The 20,328-nt window shown below is 40.2% G+C and overlaps 1 protein-coding gene across 2 annotated transcripts in view; it reads left to right on the top strand.

Annotated features, from left to right (window-relative positions):
• Window positions 1–19,783, top strand: part of MAPK11 (mitogen-activated protein kinase 11) — a 45,538-nt gene extending 25,755 nt beyond the window's left edge. For both annotated transcript variants that reach the window (XM_075015339.1, XM_075015347.1), the window contains exons 7-12: window positions 325–439; window positions 556–627; window positions 2,234–2,313; window positions 5,286–5,364; window positions 7,490–7,663; window positions 19,084–19,783. In XM_075015339.1, the coding sequence (XP_074871440.1) occupies window positions 325–439; window positions 556–627; window positions 2,234–2,313; window positions 5,286–5,364; window positions 7,490–7,663; window positions 19,084–19,157 (594 nt within the window). In that variant the 3' untranslated portion in view covers window positions 19,158–19,783. The remainder of the gene's footprint in view (window positions 1–324; window positions 440–555; window positions 628–2,233; window positions 2,314–5,285; window positions 5,365–7,489; window positions 7,664–19,083) is intronic.
• The last annotated feature ends 545 nt before the right edge of the window (window positions 19,784–20,328 follow it).

Consider the following 20,328-nt stretch of genomic DNA (forward strand, 5'->3'; position numbering starts at 1 on the left):
TCTAGACGAGAGTTCTGGATTAGAGAGGCTCAACTTGTATTACCATGGACAGACCTTGGCACCAGCACATAGCCCCATTTACTTTAGTGGGGCAATGCCATTGATATCAAGATCAAGTTTTAATCATTTAGTCTCTCTGTCTTAGGGTTACTACAAAACATGAGATGGGGAGCAAACAGGCTGGGTTTCAAATGTTGAGGGTTGAATTCAGTGCAAGCTGAAGTGGCCTGACTGCTGAAGCAAGCCAGAAATAAAGAACAAGGAATAAATCAATCCTGATAATAAAAAATAATGAGAAATCCTATTTTATTCTTTGTTCTGTAGATTTTAGACTTTGGTTTAGCTCGACAGACTGATGATGAAATGACTGGCTATGTAGCAACAAGATGGTACAGAGCTCCAGAAATTATGTTAAACTGGATGCACTATAATCAAACAGGTAGAGAAAGATACTTATTTTTAAACTACAAGCAATATATTCACAGCATAACAAAAAGCTGCATTTATCCATTTTTATGTTTATCATGTGTATCCCTTTCTCCTTATTTTTGGCAGTTGACATTTGGTCAGTGGGATGCATCATGGCAGAACTACTGAAAGGCAAGGCTCTTTTTCCAGGAAATGACTGTATCCTTTACATAAAGTGCACTTACGTGATGTGCAGATACACTGCTGTTCTTTCTGTTCTGCAAATGCCAAAATCTTCTTCAGGCTACATTTGCCAGGAAACAAACCTTCAATACAGCAAACCAAGTTTTGTTAATTGTTCAATTTACAGCTGAACATAACAGCCAGCAGAAAAAAAAAGCAATATCAGATGTTCTGAAACCACAAGAAGCCACATGCAATCTATTTTGTACCTGATATTTAAATAATAAGCTAGTTGTAAATGGACTGATTTCTTCCATTTGTGCAGCTTCTCAAAAACAACATGCATGTATTAAAATGGGATTAACATGCATGTCACCTGTTGTAGAACTGCTGTTTTTATTTGTATTTAAGCAAAAGAGGCAAAATAAAAATCCCTCAGTCCCGTATAAAGGATCATGGTGCAATATTGATGGACTCTACTGCAGCCTGTCTTGTTTCTCAGTCTGATAGGATGGCAGAAAAAGCAGTTGCTGAGTAGAGTAGAATAATTGTAAAAGAAAAAGCAGAGGAAGTAAAAATGGAGACTGAAGAGAGTGCAAGATAAAGACATAATTGCTAGATTGCATCGGAAAACCTCTCTGCATTAAAAACAAGAGATCAGTGTACATCAGATTCTGTTGTATTTCACACTGAGTGTATTTCTATACTGTGTTGACCTATGTTAGGTCAATTTATGGCATTGCAGTGGCTGATGTGCACACTAACCACTTTCTGTTGGTGGTATGTGTCCTAGGAGCACTTCCACTGACTAAAGAGGGACAAAGTGGGGGGACTTAAGCCAGGGCTCTCAGCTCCATACAGCTCCCCCAACCCCTGAATTGCCTGGGTTTCTCTCCTCCCTGAGAAGGAAGCAGGGAGCCACTGAGCAGCACCCCAGCTGGGAGTGGGGAATCGGGCAGCTGGGCTCTAGCTACCTTGGCTTTCTTGTCAGTTTCTGGAGCCATGAAATCGGTCAGCTGGTATGTGGTGTTTTCAAATGTAGGACTTTTTGGATAAAATAGACTTACCAGTTCTTTTCTTGTAAAATACAATCTAGGTTTATGGTGTTTCACTGAGACTTCTATTAATCTTGAGTCACTAGAGAAAGTGTCGATGTGATTCACTTTCCTGATGATATACTACCTCAAAGTGTACATTTTAAATATATGGGCTTGGTTCTCCACCCTTTAACCTCAGTGCAAAGTGTATGTAATAAGCAACCCAGTCTGAATTCTCCACTCAGCCCCCAAGTTAGCAGTCATGTTGTTCAGCAGAGCACTGAGTGTAGGTAGAAACTGTTAAACATATACTTAAATCTCACTCAGCTCAAACTTAAGGTGTATGACTTTGTTGCACTAGTGGTAATATTTTACCCTCACAGTCCATAGATGCAAATGAACACACAAGGTTTGGAGCAGTGAAGAATAAGAAACTCTGTCCCTAATCTTTAGTTGTTATAAATTGGCTAACTCGCTTGGCATTAATAAAGCTCCCTGAGGGTCTGATCATCTGTGCAAGATATCAGAGTTTATTTAAACACACACAAGGCTCATCTGTTGCTTACTTTTACTACCTTTCCTGGAGTTTTCTTGAATACTTGCAGATATTGACCAACTAAAGAGAATAATGGAAGTTGTGGGAACACCCAGTTCTGAACTTCTCAAGAAAATATCATCGGAACATGTGAGTTCACCGTTCCATGCATTTAGCTGATTTATCTATTTACTTTTCTGTAGTAACTGATGTGGCCTGTCATTGGTTGTGTTAGATAGCAGGTTGCTTAACTCCAAACATGAAGATCTGTTTAAAATCTTTGCTGTTGTGCTGCTAGTTGCAATTCTGTGGATATGTCTATACTTACCTAGTGTTTGATGCACCACAATCAATCCTCCAGAGTTCGATTTTTGCCAATCTCTCTGGGCTTGGCCTTCGACCCTGGTACTCCACACTATCATGTGGCATAGGGGACATCAGCACAAGCGCAACGAGCCCCAATCTTCACTAGGGAACAAAATTAATCCCAATGTGTTGATTCTAGATGTGCTAATAGTGTAGCTATATTTGCATATTTGGGATCAACTTTCTTCCCTAGTGTAGACCTGGCCTCAATAAGCAGATAAATTTTTTCAAATGTAACTTTGAAGATTGCATCTGTGCATGAGACTTACCTACTAAATCATTTGGATGCTCTTGAAAATCTTACTGATTATTTTTCCAAATTTTAAAACTTAATCATCAAAATGTAAACCTATATTCAGTAATTTTACAGTTAATTTGGATAATCATTTGTTTTGCTTCTGAACTTTGAAAAATAAATAAATATAACTGTTAACCAAAGAACATTGGATTATCATCAACTGATTTTGGTTTAGTTTTTGTACCTCTCTACTAGAGAGAGAGACCCCAAAATAATGCTGGGTCTAAACCCCACTATGTTGTGGGTAAAGATGTGTCTTTTGGATCTGTTTTGTGGTTCTTATGTATTCACCTTTGCTGACTATTCACATGGGATTTTTTTATTATGAGTTACCAAAGTCATAATTTTATAATTAAAACCCTACACAGAAGGTGCGTGAATGAGAAAAACCACTAAACCAAATGGTTTTTGTTTTTTGGTTTTTTTTAAACTCCAAACTGCACATCAAGATTTGTCAACATATGTTTCTGAAGCTCTGATTTTTCTGAGGTGCTGAGCTGTCTTAGCAACCATGGGAGTAGAACATGCTTAGTTAGCCTCATGTCCCAGGAATGCACAACACCTTTCAGAGATGTATTCTTGGTGAGGTAGGAATTCCTCCCTGTTCTCTGGCTTGTAAACTTGGCCCTGCTGTAGATTGCTGTCTACTACAGGTGAGAATAATCATGCTTTTCAAAAGCTGAGCTGCCAGCCTCTTTAATAAAAGGAGTAAAATACATTGAAATAGGATGTGAATGACAACCATCCTGGTCAGAGTCCTCTTGATAACTTCCAGTAAGATAGAAAGTAAAAAGAAATATATTTCTACTTCTGGCTTCATAAGTTATTGTGGGTAAGTTAGATAACAACCCTGGACTTGAATACATTTTGAATGAGGCTGTAGCTTGGAGTAGCCTCTCAAAATACATTAAAGAATCATTTTGGTTTTAAAAACAATTGAAAAGCTTAAAGTCTGCAGGGAAATTGGAGAAATATCAGTGATGTGTTGTTATGCAGACAGAGAACTGAGTAAGGAGCAGGATTCTCTCTCTCCAGTGTCTGTATCCTGTCTCAGATTACATGCCAGAAAGGCTCACGGTAACCTCTTGTTAGTGCACAAACAAGGATGAACTGGGTCAATTGGTCCTGAAACTAGTCAGATTGAGAGGGGAAGGAAGTCCTGAGTGTCAATGCCTGCTCTGAGCAGGAGCCTTGTAGTTGGGCTGCATGAATTCACCATCACTTTCAGCATCTCTTTGCATACTGTCTCTCTGTTCCTATCTTTTGTGAGATCCTGGAGGGACATTCTGTTTCCTGCAGTAACAAGTGAAGAGAGGAAATAACCCATGAATAGAAAAGAGCCAGTCTGGGATGACATCCCTGTATTATTGACACACTTTCTTAAAGAAACTATGGCTTGCCCAGAGACTCTTTTTTTTATGTATCCAGGGCTTCTCTGTCCTCTCACCTTCGGCAATTCCATTTTCAGAGCTGTCCTCTGCCGGAGTCTAGCTACCCTCAAGATCCCCATTTACTCTCCTCTGTTCCATAACCAGCTCAACAGTTTGGACATCAAAAGTGTCAAGTCAATTTTGTCTGGTCCCAGCATCTTGCCTGCAGTCTATGGGTTGCTTAGCTATGTGGCTGTCTCTACAGTGGGAGCACTGTGGATTCTGGTTCACTCCTAGTGCCATGGAGCCAAGGCGAGCTACAGAATCCTGAGGCTCTTCACTCTGGAGGCACCTAAGGTTGGGATTTGATCCTTAGTTGATTAAACATTAGTGTTAGGTGGTGGTGAGCTGGATGGAAGGGGAAGTATAATACCTCTTTGCCAGTGGTAGCTGAGAGAAAATATAGGCTGACTTCCTGGTTGTGCCACCTGTAACTTGCATAGGATGGTTATTTTAGGATTTATGGTGATAAACTGACTATTCAGGTAGATGAAAATGCAAGAGTTTCCATGTGAAATAATATTAACTTTAAGGGGATAATTAATCTTTTAAATCCCTTTTGCCCTGGGACTTATAGATAAATATAAGGTCTATAAAAATGATTGACTGTACCTAGACACACTCACACATACAATAAATTCATACAGACTTGTGATGTCCAACCAGTTCTGAAGTAATAGCCCCGACAGTGGTTTCTGCTATAGTGAACTAGCCAAATTATTCTGAAAATGTAGTAACAGAGAGAAAGCCATGCTAGTCTATATACTATCAACACAAAAAAGCAGTCAAGTAGCACTTCAAGCTACCTGACTCCTTTTTTTCCTGAAAATATAGTTATTGTTCAGGCCAATTAGCCACACTTAGCTGGCCAAATAGCCACATGTGGCTAGTGTGTTGGATACCAGGGGAATAGAAAATGTCTTCCATGAGCAGGAAACCTAGCAATCAGAGATTTTTATTTTCTGGCATTTCCATGCTTGCTGTTGAGCAAAAATGTAATCTGTATATATGCCTTAATTTATTCCCAGGCTAGAAAATACATTGAATCTCTACCACATATGCCACAACAGGATTTGAAAGCAGTATTTCGTGGTGCCAACCCATTAGGTAAGAATTTGTTAGGGCTTCCAGACTTATGTCGTTTGGTTCCTTTACCAGAATTTGAGCTCAAGTGTTACTGTGCCACACTAAACCAAGCTGAATGACAGGGGAACACAATGCTGTAAGCATTCCCAAAGTCTTGATTCTGAAACCACCACTGTACTGTAATTAAGCTTATTCAGACCCTTTTCTCGACTGGAAAATAGGCAGGTAGTTCCCAGTGACCAGCGATTCGTGAAATGGAGGGCAAATGGCTGTTTTCATAAAGGAAAAGCCATTTATTATATGACTACTATAACCAGAGTTAGAGCAAAGAGAAAATTTTGAACTGCCCACCAAGAATAATGAAAATGTTTAATTTGAAATGGGTACCTATCATCATTTTTGCCCCAATGTGGTTTAAACCAAAGATCCTAGAATATAATGACCCTCCTGCACATACCAGGCCATCAATATTTTATTTAAAAGGGGTTTCTCTTTTTAGAAAAAAATACATATATACTGAGAATTAACGAGGCAACGTTGTCAGTACTTAAAATGTAACTAAAGCTGTAGAAAAATATGGCATTTAATACTACTGTGTCAACTCACAATGAAAAATAAAAATTACAATTTGTCACTTTTTCTAATCCCATATAAAGGTGAAGCAGAAACATTTTTAAGAATTAGTATTTTTGTCTGATAGCAAAAAAGTAGTGAATTTAAGCAGTATTTGTATTGATAAATTGTTGATCGAGAACTTGGGATTTAATTGGGAAATGGAGTGCAGTTCTCTGATAAAAATGAATTAAAAGACAAACTGTCATGTCTTGCCATTTCCTCTGGGGCATTAGAACAAATATGAGCAGCTGACATTGTGATCTGAGAAAAGCGATGCTAAGAAATATAATATACCAGCAGATGTACCTGGCATTGCTCGGGTCTTAGTAATTGAGGTAATTTTTTTGAAATGAAAAATGCACATGCTTTTTTTTTCAATGATAGTATTTTTGCACAATGAGGAAAAATGAAGGTTGGCATGAGGGCTCAGGGTGAGGGAGGGGCAAGTGACTTAGGGCAGAGGGTTGGTTGGGACTCAAGGATTTAGGGACTCAAGGTGGAGGAGCAGGTGTAGAAGTCAAGGCAGGTGGGAGGTGCAAAAGTTAGGGCTGGGATCTCAGGACTGGGAGCCGGTGGCGGGGGGAGGGGGCGTGGTCAACCAGAGCTACCCATAGCAGTGAGGGTGGCACTGCTCTGGCCACAGGTCCTCCCAAGGGGTCAGGGCAGTCTCCCCAGCCAGCAGCTCCTCCTGTGAGGGTCAGGGCTGCCCTTCCCAGCCAGCAAACTCTTCCTGGGAGGCAGGGATCCAGGGCTGCATGCTTGTCGGGTAGGGGCTGGGGCTCTGCAGGCTGGCCCCAACCTCCAGCTGCCCCTCCCCACCCTGCAGCTTGTCATGGGGGAAGCACTCTGGAGCAGACACCATCCTGCTGCTGCCCCTCCGGCCCGCTGCAGTTGCCACAATTGTGACTGTCCATTTTTAGGGTACTTTATAATCATATGAACGTTTTTATGGGTATAAATAATTTACAGATGTAACCTTGCATTCACAGTATAGGTCACTGAGGCCCTGATCCTACAGATGCATATACTTAATTTAAGCATGTGCACTCACCTGCTTAATTTTATGCATATGACTACCAATGTGCTTATGGTCAAACATATGCATAAATGTTTGCAAGATCAGAGCCTTAGGAGGAAATCTAAATAGGAATTCAGATCTCTAAAATGACCTAACCTGACTCCCTTAAAACTTGTCATGCACCAACCAAAACAAAGGCCTGTTTAAAGGCTGAAAATTCTACACTGAATGTGTATCTTTTTGGGCTACCAGCTGTATTGCCCACAAGAATGCTTTTTACAGGATCTGGAGAAATGATGATAATTCTGTCTGTCTATTTATAGACCCCATATGTGGCTGATAGAATTTTTCTCCTGTTAATTTTCCTTTTTCTTGCACTAGCTATTAAGAACAAGGAAAAAGGATGATTGAGGTTGTATGCAAACTTTTGCTATGAAATAGCTTTAGTTCTAGACTTTCTCTTTAGCCATGTGATATGTTGTAAGGTTAATTTGAGTTTCATTTCTGCCCTAGCTGTAGATCTTCTTGAGAAGATGCTTATATTAGACAGTGATAAAAGAATAACGGCCTCAGAAGCACTCGCACATGCTTACTTTGTTCAGTATCATGATCCTGATGATGAGCCTGAGGCTGAGCTGTATGACGAGTCGATAGAGAATAAAGAACGAACCATAGATGAATGGAAAGGTAAGGAAGACTTTTATGCAGCTCTTCAAATGTGCAGCAACATGAATTTGCAGTTGTTTTCTGGTTCTTCCCTGGGAATTGCATCACAGGTTGAACTCACACTTCAGAATAACCAGACAAATCTGTATGTTTATCCCCACCTATGATTTTAGTCCCTCTTCCCACTATCTCATCACTGGATTTTCAACACACACGGTCTGTGTGAAGGCAAGAGCAAGTGCCCTCTTCAAGATCCCATACGTTTGTTCTCTCTGTAAAGACTTTTGGCGGGGTTCTCAGTTGGAATAGTAGAACGACACCAGTTTAAATCATGTGAGGTTCTGGCTTTGACTCTTTTCTTCTGCAGTTATAGCAAACATGTACATAAATGGCCTGTTAATTCTTTCCTACGTATGCAGTCACAGTAAAAGCTAAAGCAAATTAGGCCTACAAATGGACACTCAGGGTGAAGTTCACATCTGTGTACTGGACCATCTTGTGTCCTTTGCACAATTTAAATTCCAAAAGGATTATGTAGGATTAGTGTGCTGAGTATGCTTTTGGTTGTCCCTTTCAAATTGGTGAATTTGCACCCTGATGCCTGTCCAAATTACTCATTCCAGTTGTGTAGTTGGCATTGAGAAAATTCACTCTGTACCTGTATGGCCAGCTGCTATGGCCATTAAAAGATCTCTTAGGATTCCAGCTTCCAGCACACACTTGCAGTGTCCTAGTCTTCACTGCTTCCTGTGGCTCCCATTGTCCAGGAGTGGAGATCTGTGGCTGACGGGAGCTGTGGACACGCAGGTAAATTAAGCATCTGGCAGATTGCCAAAGGCTAACCTTGGCTAGCAGCATCCAGCCCATAGGCTACTTATTGCCCACCTCTTCTCTAAGGTTTTGATTCTCTACTCTGGGGCTTCAGGTAGCTGGATGCAACCCCTTAATTCAGGACTGACCAGTGCAAGGACAGCCGTAGCTCAAATATACTGCTGGCCTAAGACACTGTGCTCCAGTGGAGAATCTGTATAGGGACTCTCCTGTCTGGTATGTCCCTTTCTCTCCCTCTCCTGTCACATTACTACCACCCCACCACTGCCAGACGGGGGGATGGCTAGCACAGGAGGCAACGTAGCTGCCTCTACCGGCTTCCCACACATGGAGAGTTCAGACGGTGGGAGACAGAATTTTCTGTCTCTGACACCAGTCAGCTTACAGACACATTGCCCTGCTTACATGGCACAGGGTGGCTTGAAGGGAGCACGGAATCCTCCCCTGACCTTTTGTGTGGTTCCTGAGTCACAAAATGGACATGGCAGAGCTGGTTTATATGGCATGTTTTTGCATGTAGTTTGCTTATGGGGAGTCTGATTCATTGTAGGCTCTTTCATGCAGTTTGGCCAAGATGAGTGCTGTAAAGTGGAAGGTACTCTGTCTTGAAGGATTGGAAAGTTGCTCTTTGTGAGGAATCTCTGCACCAGATCATGAGCTGTAGCTGGGGAGAGCTCAGTGGAGCAAGACTTTTGCAAAGATAACTGTAAATGATCTTGGCAGTCCCTCAGATCCAAAAGCTGGTCCCTGTTTAAATGAGAGCAGACTGATGTCTACCCTCAAATTACATTTATCCGTCAATCCAAGGACCTGTTGCAGCAGCTGGAGGTGCCTAGAGCATAAGGGGTCCTCCCCTTCCCCTCACCATCCCAATCATGTCCCCCTAAAGTGGCTGCATGTATCTGTGCAACCTGCGGACCCCTCTGGTGAAATCCTGCAGAGGCTGGGTTGTAGGAGTCGTGCAGGAAATGTACCAGTGTTCAGTCAAGGAGGAGCAATCCTCTTTTAGTGTGGGGAGGGCTCTCCTTTTATTCTGCTAGTTTGAGATAGATAATGAGAGCTCTTTGCCACAAAATCTGTCTGCAGCAAAGCCTGGCAGTACATGTCGCCTTGCGCATATCCTGTCTGGTATGAATCCATGCTGCATTTGCTTTTGTAACCCTAAGCTTTTGCTTAATTTTATTGTTTGCTGCTTCCTCAGATGGTTCAGTCCTTGACAGGAAAGTTTAACAATTTCCCTTTCACAAAATTAATTCCTCTTCATGATGCAACAGCCTCTTTTAAAATAGCTGGAGAGGGAAACTTCACTTGTCAGTTTTAGCTCAGGAAACTTTGTGAGAATTATTTCTCTATAAAAAGCAAGAATGTTTTATGCAGCAGAAGCAGATTCTGCAAATTAACCCTTGTTCAAAGGGGAAGCCCAATGCTTATGGGTCACATAAGCCTTCAAAATAGGGCTTGCATGGAATTGAAGCAGAGACTATGCCTTGTTGTTGGGCCTTTGCGAAGGGATGAACTTCACCCCCAAGAGATGTATATCTCTATTCATTCTCTTCTCTACACACTTCGCGTAATATTAGAAAATGGCCCTTGACAATGCCCAATGCTCTGAAAATAGAACACATGCTGCTACTTATTCTATAGTCAGATTATTTCAATTTAATTATTTTGACTTTTTACTATATGAATGGAAGTGGAAACCTTTTGGTGATCAAACAATTTCTCTGAGGAAAATCACAATTAATATTTCAGATGCTACATTCCTGCAAATGTGTGTTCTCGTTCCATGTGCTGAATACTTAAGTGGACAGGCAGTCTTATATAATAATTATTTAAGAGGCTTGTTTGGTTAGCATTTCTTTATCAGCTTCAGGTAGAAGCACTCCTTCATAAGGCTGAGCTGTCTGAAATTCTTGATGGTGGAAAAACCAACGGTTTTGGATTGTTTAGAGAGAAATGTCCTTATTACCTTTGTAGATGTAAAGCAGGGATGAGCCAACTTTTTATGCTGGGCCCTCCTTTTCTTCCCTGCAGTTAGCAGGGCCCCCAACCTGTCTAATGTAACACAAACCGACAGAAATTTCAGTTATGTTCATATGAAAAAAAACTTGTGTAAGAAAATGTAAAAATGTAGAAACTTTATTAATTGGTATATAAATATGAATACACATACATAAAATCAGTAACATATTACAACATTTTTAATGAGGTGAAGGAGCCTGACACCTAGCAGCCAAATATTTTGCATCCCACTTTTGAAATTTCTCACACACACCCAAGGGGGCCCACACTCTAAAGAATAGATTGGTTGAAATAACCTTTTCAGAGCTTTAGCTAGAAGAACGTTAAGATATAGCAAAATATTGTGCTTTTGTTTTTATTATGGAAGAATAATATTCCAAATGGAAGAATACTCGTTTTATAGTGATCACTTGCAAACATTTTACTAGAATCTCATTCTCAAAATTGAACAAGTTGCAGATCCTCTAATTTTATCACAATGGGGTTGTTGTGTTAACAGAAACTGACACATTCTGAAACTTTGATGTGGCATATCTTCTGTTAGAATTTCTCAAGTGACTAGGAAGCTGCTCTTTGAGTCTTAAGGAATTTAAAGCAATGTTTGGAGGGAAGTGTTATTTTGTTCCATCACATACACGAGAGCGTGATTTAAAACATTATAAAATTTATTTGGTTTTGCTAAGTAAAACAACTGTTCGGCCCTGTTACAGGCTACTTTATTAATGACCTTGTGCTTCAAATAGAAGTTTTTAGGTCGTGAATATATTCTGTATTTGAAGCTTATTTATATAAAAATTTCAATAGGCACTTTGTAAGTACAGCAGCTTCCTGTGGGACTGTGCCTTAGTCAGCATGTTCCTGAAAGTCAATAGAGTTTTGGCTGAGAAAAGATGCTGTGCACATGCAAACCTCTGAAGAATTTACATCACTACATTAAAACCTTTGTGCCATATTGACAAATATGCATAACGTGCTGCTTACATTGCTAAATACCATATTAAGCCTATACCATAAACTAAACTCTGACACAGAATTGTAGTTTACACTGCTCTGAATGTGAGAACTTTCACTTTCTTGTGCAAGTATTGGAGGGGTAGTCGTGTTAGTCTGGATCTGTAACAGCAACGAAGGGTCCTGTGGCACCTTATAGACTAACAGAAAAGTTTGGAGCATGAGCTTTCATGCTCACGAAAGCTCATGCTCAAAATTTTTCTGTTAGTCTATAAGGTGCCACAGGACCCTTGTTGCTGTTTCTTGTGCAAGTTGCCCATTTCTTAATTTATAAAGACATACTTACGCTTCTACTTAAAAAGTTATTTCTGTTCCATTTAAGAGGGATCATTTCTTTTTCTTTTTGCTTAAATAGTGTTTTGTGTAGTACTAATATTGTGGATTAAATTAAACACTTTATTATTAGACCTTTGTAAACTAGCTATTGGTACAAGTTGAACCTCTCCAGTCTGGCACCCTGGGGACCAGACTGGTGCCTAATTAGAGAATTTGCCAGACCATGGAAGGTCAATATTGTCTAGCACAGTGGTTCCCAATCTGCAGACCCTTGCCGGTTCAAAAGGGTATTGCAGGAGGTCCATGAAAACAAGGAAGATACTTCAAATTTTTATAGAAAATAAGTTTTTAATAAATCGCAAAGTTACAATCAAATTTTTAAATATCTTCCATTAATGTTATTAATTGCTCTCTGAAAATCTTTATTGTGGTTTCCTTTTACATTTAATGAAGTGTACATAGTGGCTAAAATTGCCTTTGATGGATATCCACAAATGGTTGGGGGGCGGGCAATGGGGAGTCTGTGAACTGTTTGGAGGTATAATTGGGGTCCGCACTGGAGAAAAGGTTAGGAATCCCTAGTCCTAGTGCATTACCAACACTTCCACTGCTTAATGAGGCTCTTAGAAGACATTTTACCTGTAATTTGCCCCAATACAGGATGCAGTATAGGAAGGTGGAGAGCAGCCATCTGTGGGGAAGGAACAAGTTCTGAGCCATTTAGAAAAACTAGATGTACACAAATCCATGGGTCTGGATTTAATGCCCCCAAGAGTACTGAGGGAATTGTCAGATGTCATTACTAAACCTTTGGCCATTATCTTTGAAGACTCTTGGAGATCGGGGGAGATAATGGATGACTGGAAAAAGGCAAACGGAGTGCCCATTTTTAAAAAAGGAAAGGAGGACAATCCAGGGAACTATAGGCCTGTCAGCCTTACCTCAATCCCTGGGAAAATAATGAAGGGGATCCTCAAGGAATCCATTATGGAGCACTTGGAAGAGGGGAAAGTGATCAAAAGTAGCCAACATGAATTCACCAGGGGGCAAGTCCTGCCTAACCAATCTGATTAACTTCTATGACAAGGTAACAAGCTGTGTGGACATGGGGAAGTCAGTGGATGTGATATACCTTGACTTCCGCAAAGCTTTTGATATGGTCTCCCACAGCATTCTTGCCCATAAGTTAAGGAAATATAGATCGGATCCATGGACTATAAGATGCATAGAAAGCTGGCTTGATGGTCGGACCCAACAGGTAGTGGTCAATGGCTCAATATCTGGATGGCAGTCGGTTTCAAGCGGAGTGCTGCAAGGCTCAGTTCTGGGGCTGGTGGTGTTCAACATCTTTATTAGTGACCTGGATGAGGGACTGGATTGCACCCTCAGCAAGTTTGCGGATGACACAAAACTGGCGGGGGTAGAGATACATTGGAGGGTAGAGAGAGAATCCAGAGGGACCTGGATAAATTGGAGGACTGGGCCAAAAGAAATCTGATGCGGTTCAACAAGGAGAAGTGTAGAGTCCTGCACCTGGGATGGAAGAATCCCAAGCATTGTTATAGGCTCGGGACCGACTGGCTCAGGAGTACAACAGAAAGATACCTAGGGGTTATGGTGGATGAAAGGCTGGATATGAGTAAACAGTGTGCCCTTGTATCCAAGAAGGCTAACAGCATACTAAGCGTGCATTAGGAGGAGCATGTTGAGCAGAGCTAGAGAAGTGGTTGTTCCCCTCTATTCAGCACTGGTGAGGCCACATCTGGAATATAGTGTCCAGTTTTGAGACCCCCAGTATAAAAAGGATGTGGATGTACTGGAGCAGGTTCAGCAGAGGGCAACAAAAATGATTAAGGTGCTGGAGCACAAGACCTATGAGGATAGGCTGAGGGATTTGGGCTTGTTTAATTTACTTAGGGGTGATTTAATAGCAGCCTTCAACTTCCTGAAGGGGAGCTCTAAAGAAGAGGGTGGGAAACTGTTCTCAGTGGTGTCAGATAGCAGAACAAGGAGTAATAAGTTGAAGAGGGAGAGGTGTAGGTTAGATATTAGGAAAAACTACTTCACCAGGAGTGTGGTGAAGCAGTGGAATGCATTGCCTAAAGAGGTGGTGGATTCTCTATCCTTTGAGATTTTTAAGTCCCAGCTTGACAGGGTCCTGGTGGGGATGACGTAGTCGGTGTTGATCCTGCTTGAAGCAGGGGGCTGAACTAGATGACCTCGTGAGGTCCCTTCCAACCCTGTGATTCTATGAAATAACAGAACATGGAGAGCCAGGACTGGTGGCTGGAAACAAATTTTATGGGATCATAGGAAACTTGGCAACACCAAGTGGTCCTCTGGAGAACTAAAATCATGCTGGATTATGGATGTTGCCGGACAATAGTGTTTCAGATTACAAAGGTTCAATCTGTATTTTCAGTTTAAATGGACTCTTGGAGGTATACGTAGTCAGATGTGAACTCTTCTTAAACTATGCATTGAAGAGTCATAGCTTACATCCCTGAAAACGCAATATTACCTAGGTCTTCAGTAAAGTTTCAGTTTTAATTTGTTGGCTACATCTACACTACAGCACTTACACTGCTTGCAATGGAGATGCTCTGAGCTGACAGCTCCTGTCAGTTTAATACCACTTGCCTCCACAACAGGCAGTAGCTATGTTGGTGGGAGAACTTCTCCCTCTGACGTAGCACTGTCTGCACCAGTAGTTAAGATGGTGTAACTTAGGTTACTCAGAGATGTGAATTATTCACAACCTACTTTCTGCTGAAGTAACCTCTAGAAAAGGGAAGAATTTGGGTATTGTTTAGCCATGCTATTCTTTGGCTGACTTCATTTCTTAAATGATAAAATTAGAGAATGAGTATGTGCTTTTGTTAAACCTTGTTTCCTTGTTGAGGATATAAGAGTAGTCAATTGAAATGCTGATTTACTAACTAAACAAGGATAGGTACAGGGTTTGTTTTGTTTTTTTATTTTCTACACAGCTGCTCAGGTCAGTTTCCTGTGATCCCATAAATTCCCATCAGTTTGTATGCTTTTTTTGCATGTCTCCTCTAGTTTGTCTGGAAATAAGTTCTGTCCCTACCAATGGAATAATTATATCCAGAGCACTGTAGTAAAGAATCTAATATGTGGGAGACATTCTATTATGTCTGAGGGGACCTTCATAGGAAAAGCTAAACAACTAGGGAAGATGGCACATTTTACTTTTTTAGTCTGTTGTTCAAGATGCATTTTAATCTGAATGTTTCATTGATTTGTAAGAAAAGACTGTGTTCTATTCAAACACATTCACAGAATAGTACAGTGTAGTTCATTTAGTTTTGGGGCATTGAAAGGGAGGTGTGGGAGATATAACAATATACCATCACTTGTTGGCTGTCGGGGTCTCAGGAAAAAATGAGGGCTTTTCAGAGGCTGTACAAAATGTACCTGGGAGTGCCTGTTGCCCAAAATTCAAACAATCCTTCCAATTCCCTGTTAACACTTGTCTCCCCACTGCCATCACCCAGCCCAGATCAGTCAGATAACAATTTCCCTCCAGAGGCTAAAGCTTTTCAACCAAGATTTGTGACCAGAGTGGAACAAAAATCTTGCTTAACATGTTAGTATGCTACAAGAATTGCCATTTAATGATTCAGCTTTTAAAGTGCACACTGCCTTAATATTCATCAACTCACATAGCATCTAGAGAGCTTCTTTAAGTTAGTTTAGTGGGGGTGAAGAGAACACACACCCACCCACCCACCCACCTACCAGCAAAGAGAGAAAACCATAAAGTGCTTAAGTTCTGGCTTGCTTTGTTGTACTTTTGGGGAGAGATTCTCTGGGTGATTAGCCCAAGCATATGTGTAGCCTTATTTTAAGGAAAGTCATCTTGATAGCAGAAAAATCTTACTATATCCATGTAGCCTGTACTACAGGACAGATAAAAGGATGATGATAGAAGAATCTTTCAAGGAAGACCAACAAAACAAATTATAAGAACATAACCGGACCAAATATTTGAAGTTGGATGCTTAAAGTTAAATCCACATTTATTCACCTTATTTTCAAAGATGCTCAAAGATGGATTCTCACAGTCCATCAACATGAGTGCCAATTCTGCAAATCAAGTTAGACTATCTTTTAGGTGCCTAAATGGGTGTTTGACTTTCAAAATCTGGCCTTTATGTTTATATTGACTCAACTCTCAGCAGGTAACTAACCTTCCTACTGAAATAGACTCAAGTTTGTTGGACCAGACCTTTAGCCATGTTGTAGAAAAGTGATTTTCATCCATATGATGTACCAAGAGAAACAGTACTAATTTTTTCTTTTAATTAATTTCTGTAAAGTTGTCTATATTTTACATTGTGAATAAAAATAAAAGGAAGCATGTAACATTAATTCAAAACAAAAAGCAGTCAAGTAGCACTTTAAAGACTAGCAAAATAGTTTATTAGGTGAGCTTTCGTGGGACAGACCCACTTCTTCAGACCATAGCCAGACCAGAACAGACTCAATATTTAAGACAGAGACAGCCAAAAACAGTAAGCAAGGAGGACAAATCAGAAAACGATAGTCAAGGTGAGCAAATCAGAGAGTGGAGGGGAAGGTCAAGAATTAGATTAAGCCTGAGTCACTGTAGGGGCTCCTCTGCATACTTGGCTCAATCTAATTCTTGACCTTCCCCTCCACTCTCTGATTTCTCACCTTGATTATCTTTTTCTGAGTTGTCCACCTTGCTTACTGTTTTTGGCTGTCTCTGTCTTAAATATTGAGTCTGTTCTGGTCTGGCTATGGTCTGAAGAAGTGGGTCTGTCCCACGAAAGCTCACCTAATAAACTATTTTGCTAGTCTTTAAAGTGCTACTTGACTGCTTTTTGTTTTGATAGTGTATAGGCTAGCACAGCTTCCTCTCTGTTACATTAATTCAAGTGTTTACTCAATTATCTTCATGCAAACAGTCTAAAGTGTTTGCACTTCTTAGGAGAAAACAGAATGAACCAACTGTGGAATTCTAGGTCAAATTATTTTTGAGAGAGGTGGAAAAATAAAGGGCAAAGAAAGATTTCAAAAAGTTGCACTTTACTGATTTTCCAGACTGTTTCTGGAATGCTCTGTCTGATTTCCTCCAGACATTTCATAATAAATTCCCCTTGCCATTAGACAACAGAATTTCAGTTTGATACATGTAGGTTAGATGAAACTGGAGAGATTATCAAAGTGGGATTTTAATCGAAACCATCCATAGTGTTAACTGCAGCAAGACTCTATCCTCTCATTAATCCATGCAAATTGCAAGCTCATATCCCTCTCCACAGTGACAGCATTTCATGATGGAAACCAATAGAACCTCTTTCTATGAATGATATGATCCTGAATATTTCTTCCAAGCAGAAGTTTCTACATGTTTTATGATGACGATTAACATTATTTATTACTGCTTCTGAATCATTGTCAGCGCTAATTGAAATAGGGAGACGTTAATGGCCTCATTTACATCAATGGTTTCTCTGAGTTGTTAATGGAATATTAACTCAATTTCAAAATAAACTGATAGCACATTTCTCTCCATTTTCTATTCTTGAAATTTAAGTCCCTAAGTGGTTGGTTGGGAGTGGGCAACTGAGCACTTGAAGTTACTGGGGGTTACAAGTGCTTGGCATTTCAGGGTACATCCTAAGAGCTTCCTACAGCTCCCTGACGCATTGCCAAGGTTTGCAGCTGGGAGATTCCTGGCTGTTTAATGATTTAGAAAACCCCTCAAATACCTTGGCCCAGACAACACCCTGTGGAGTTGAATGCATTATGCAGTCCTTTCTCTTAGCTGCCACAGCAATTCTGCTCATCTTGGCACAGCATTTACCATAATACTCTCAGTAGACTAGATGGCGTGAGAATAGAATGAGAAGCTTAAGCATGAAAGCATAACTTACACAGCCTACAGTGTTTACTGCTAAATCCAGCTTTGAGATATTCAGGCCTTGATCTGGGTTGCATCTGAGTAAGGGTTAGGGTAGGTAAAGGCTGCTCTTTTTGATAGTGGGCTGTCTTAGGCTCCAAAGAGGCATTCTGGGAACTTAGAATCAATGATTGGGGCACCAAGACACTCTTGGCTGCTCCAACCTATATCTCAGACATGGGGGAAATCTTCTGGTAGGTAGTGGAGCAGTTGTTATAGCTGCTTTGCACCTGTTGAGCAGTGTGGAGCAGCTCCAACAGAGCCCGGATCTGGCCCAAAGATTTTCCCTAACATTTACAGACTATTTTAAAGAAAATCCACGCACACGTGCACGCGCGCACACACGCGCACGCACACACACGCGCATGCACGCGCACACACACAGTGCCCTAGGACGTGGACCTTTTTACTAAACCAGCTTGTATGCGCATGCTGATCAGCTCTTAACACTTATCAGTGATCAAAGGCCTGTTCCTCCACCATTATGAAGTTTGCCATTTACTTCAATGTAGAGAGGATCAAGCCCATAAAACCTCTTTCCATTTTGACAAAAAGGTGCAATTAATAGAAAGGAGCCATAATTATGATTTTTTATCAGTTAAAAGATATAACTTGTTCCTCACTGGAGGGAGATTTGTCTTCATGATGACAGCAAGGAGATAGCCAGAAAGTAAAGCAAAATGGCATTGTACACTATCACTCTGCACAAGTCTCAGTGCAAGAAGGGTTGAGAGCCAAGATGCTGTACAGCAAATAAATATTCTCTAAGGAAATCTTAAAACTACGTACATTACAGCAGAACCTTCAAAGAGCAAAGCATAATGGCAGAGGTTCAAGTGTTTCACTTATGTTGGAACTCGGTGGATTGAGCAGAGGGTGAAGAGTATTCTTTTGCACCTAGAGAAATTAGATAGGAAATTGTACATTAAAATAAAGACATCTGGGATTTTCTGAAGGTTGCATTTGTTTTTTTCATTAAGTCTTTGTGGCAACTTTCTGACAGCATCCTCTGCATTTCCTCTTCAAGGTGAGTGTCTTTTAGTTGTCAGCTGCTGGACATAAATACTTCAGACTATTCACAATATGACCCACAAGTCTGTTGAAGCCAATAGAAAGATTCCCGCTGACTTCAGCAGGTTTTTCATCAAGTCCTTAGTAAGGTTAGAAATACAAACCATTTCATGGTTCCTGAGTGTCTGTTTTAGCCTTGAATATTTCCTTTTAAAAACAATACTGCATGAGGCATGTCAGATACTTTAGGCCAAAAGTCTTCATGCAGTCACTGCTTAAATGTGATATATTTCAAATTCAATTAGTTCATGTCTGTTTTTCTTTTTATCCCCTCCAGAGATCACATATGAAGAAATGATCAGCTTTAAACCACCTGATTTAAAAATGGATAGCCTGGAAATAGAACAGTAGACATAACCAGCTGTGCTTTGCCTTGCTGCACTATCAAGACTGTTGAAAACATAGCATTACAATTTAACCTATATTCCCAAGAGTAGATTTTACTATCCAAAGATGTTGGAGAAGGTATGGAAGAGCAGGTAAATGACACTGAAGCCAGAGTTTGTCTGGTTTTTTTGGTTTTGTTTTTTTGACTTGTACTATGAATGTAATCACAGAACATAAAAGGTGATGAAGAACTGCTTCGTTCTGACAAAAATGATGCACTGAGTTTGGTTTTACTGGATTATTATTTCTGCATGTTTCATTCTATCAGTTGTAATGCCAAAAATGAAGGTAACTTTATTATTTTGAACATGCTTTTTTTTTGAATTGTACATTTAAAGCATGAATGTGTGCAAACATGAAAAGTAGCAGTCCATAACACGCAGCCAGTTGTTTCCTAGCATTACTCTAATTTTATCTTCTTTGTTTTTTATTTATAGCTAGTGCCTTTTAAGAAAAAGAGGGCATGGTAGTGTGTAAGAAATATTATGAAATGTAGTCATATCTATTGTGGTCCTATAAACATACTGGATGTCTATTGAGCGGTTTAACACCAGTTGGAAATCAATCAATAAATCTTTGTCCTGTTGCCATATAAAGCGTGTTCTCTTTATTTTCCATATAGTCTTTAAAACGGCAGAGGATAATTTTTGAGAAACAGTGTTTCATTGTGATGCTACTACAGACTGTCATCAGTGAAGAGTTACTGAATTTGCACGTTACAAGCATTCACACCACAGACGCTTTGTGGAATTTCTGTAGATTCCCAGAATTGCACCAAAGATACCACAGATCGTAACAAAAGGGTAATGTGTCAGGTCACAGCACTGAACTCAGTATCTCATTACTCTTTTTATTGTCCTTCAGTCAGTCCATGAGAGGCCAGCATAATACTTGAGATTAAAAAACAAAACATGAATAAAACTTGGACATTTGTGAAAAGCAAACTGTCGCAGTCTCCTTGCAATTCCATTTTTATCAACATTTTAAAAGGTGCAATCTCTCTGAAGAGTTAGACATCTAAATTTAAACTTCAGTCATAGCAGGCTATATCAGATTCCAAGGAGTCTTTAAAAAATTACCCTGATAATCTCTTTCATCTACTCAAAGCATAACCATGATAAAGCATTATTAATAT

Source organism: Carettochelys insculpta, chromosome 1 (genome assembly GCF_033958435.1).
Source record: "Carettochelys insculpta isolate YL-2023 chromosome 1, ASM3395843v1, whole genome shotgun sequence".
Taxonomy (NCBI): domain Eukaryota; kingdom Metazoa; phylum Chordata; order Testudines; family Carettochelyidae; genus Carettochelys; species Carettochelys insculpta.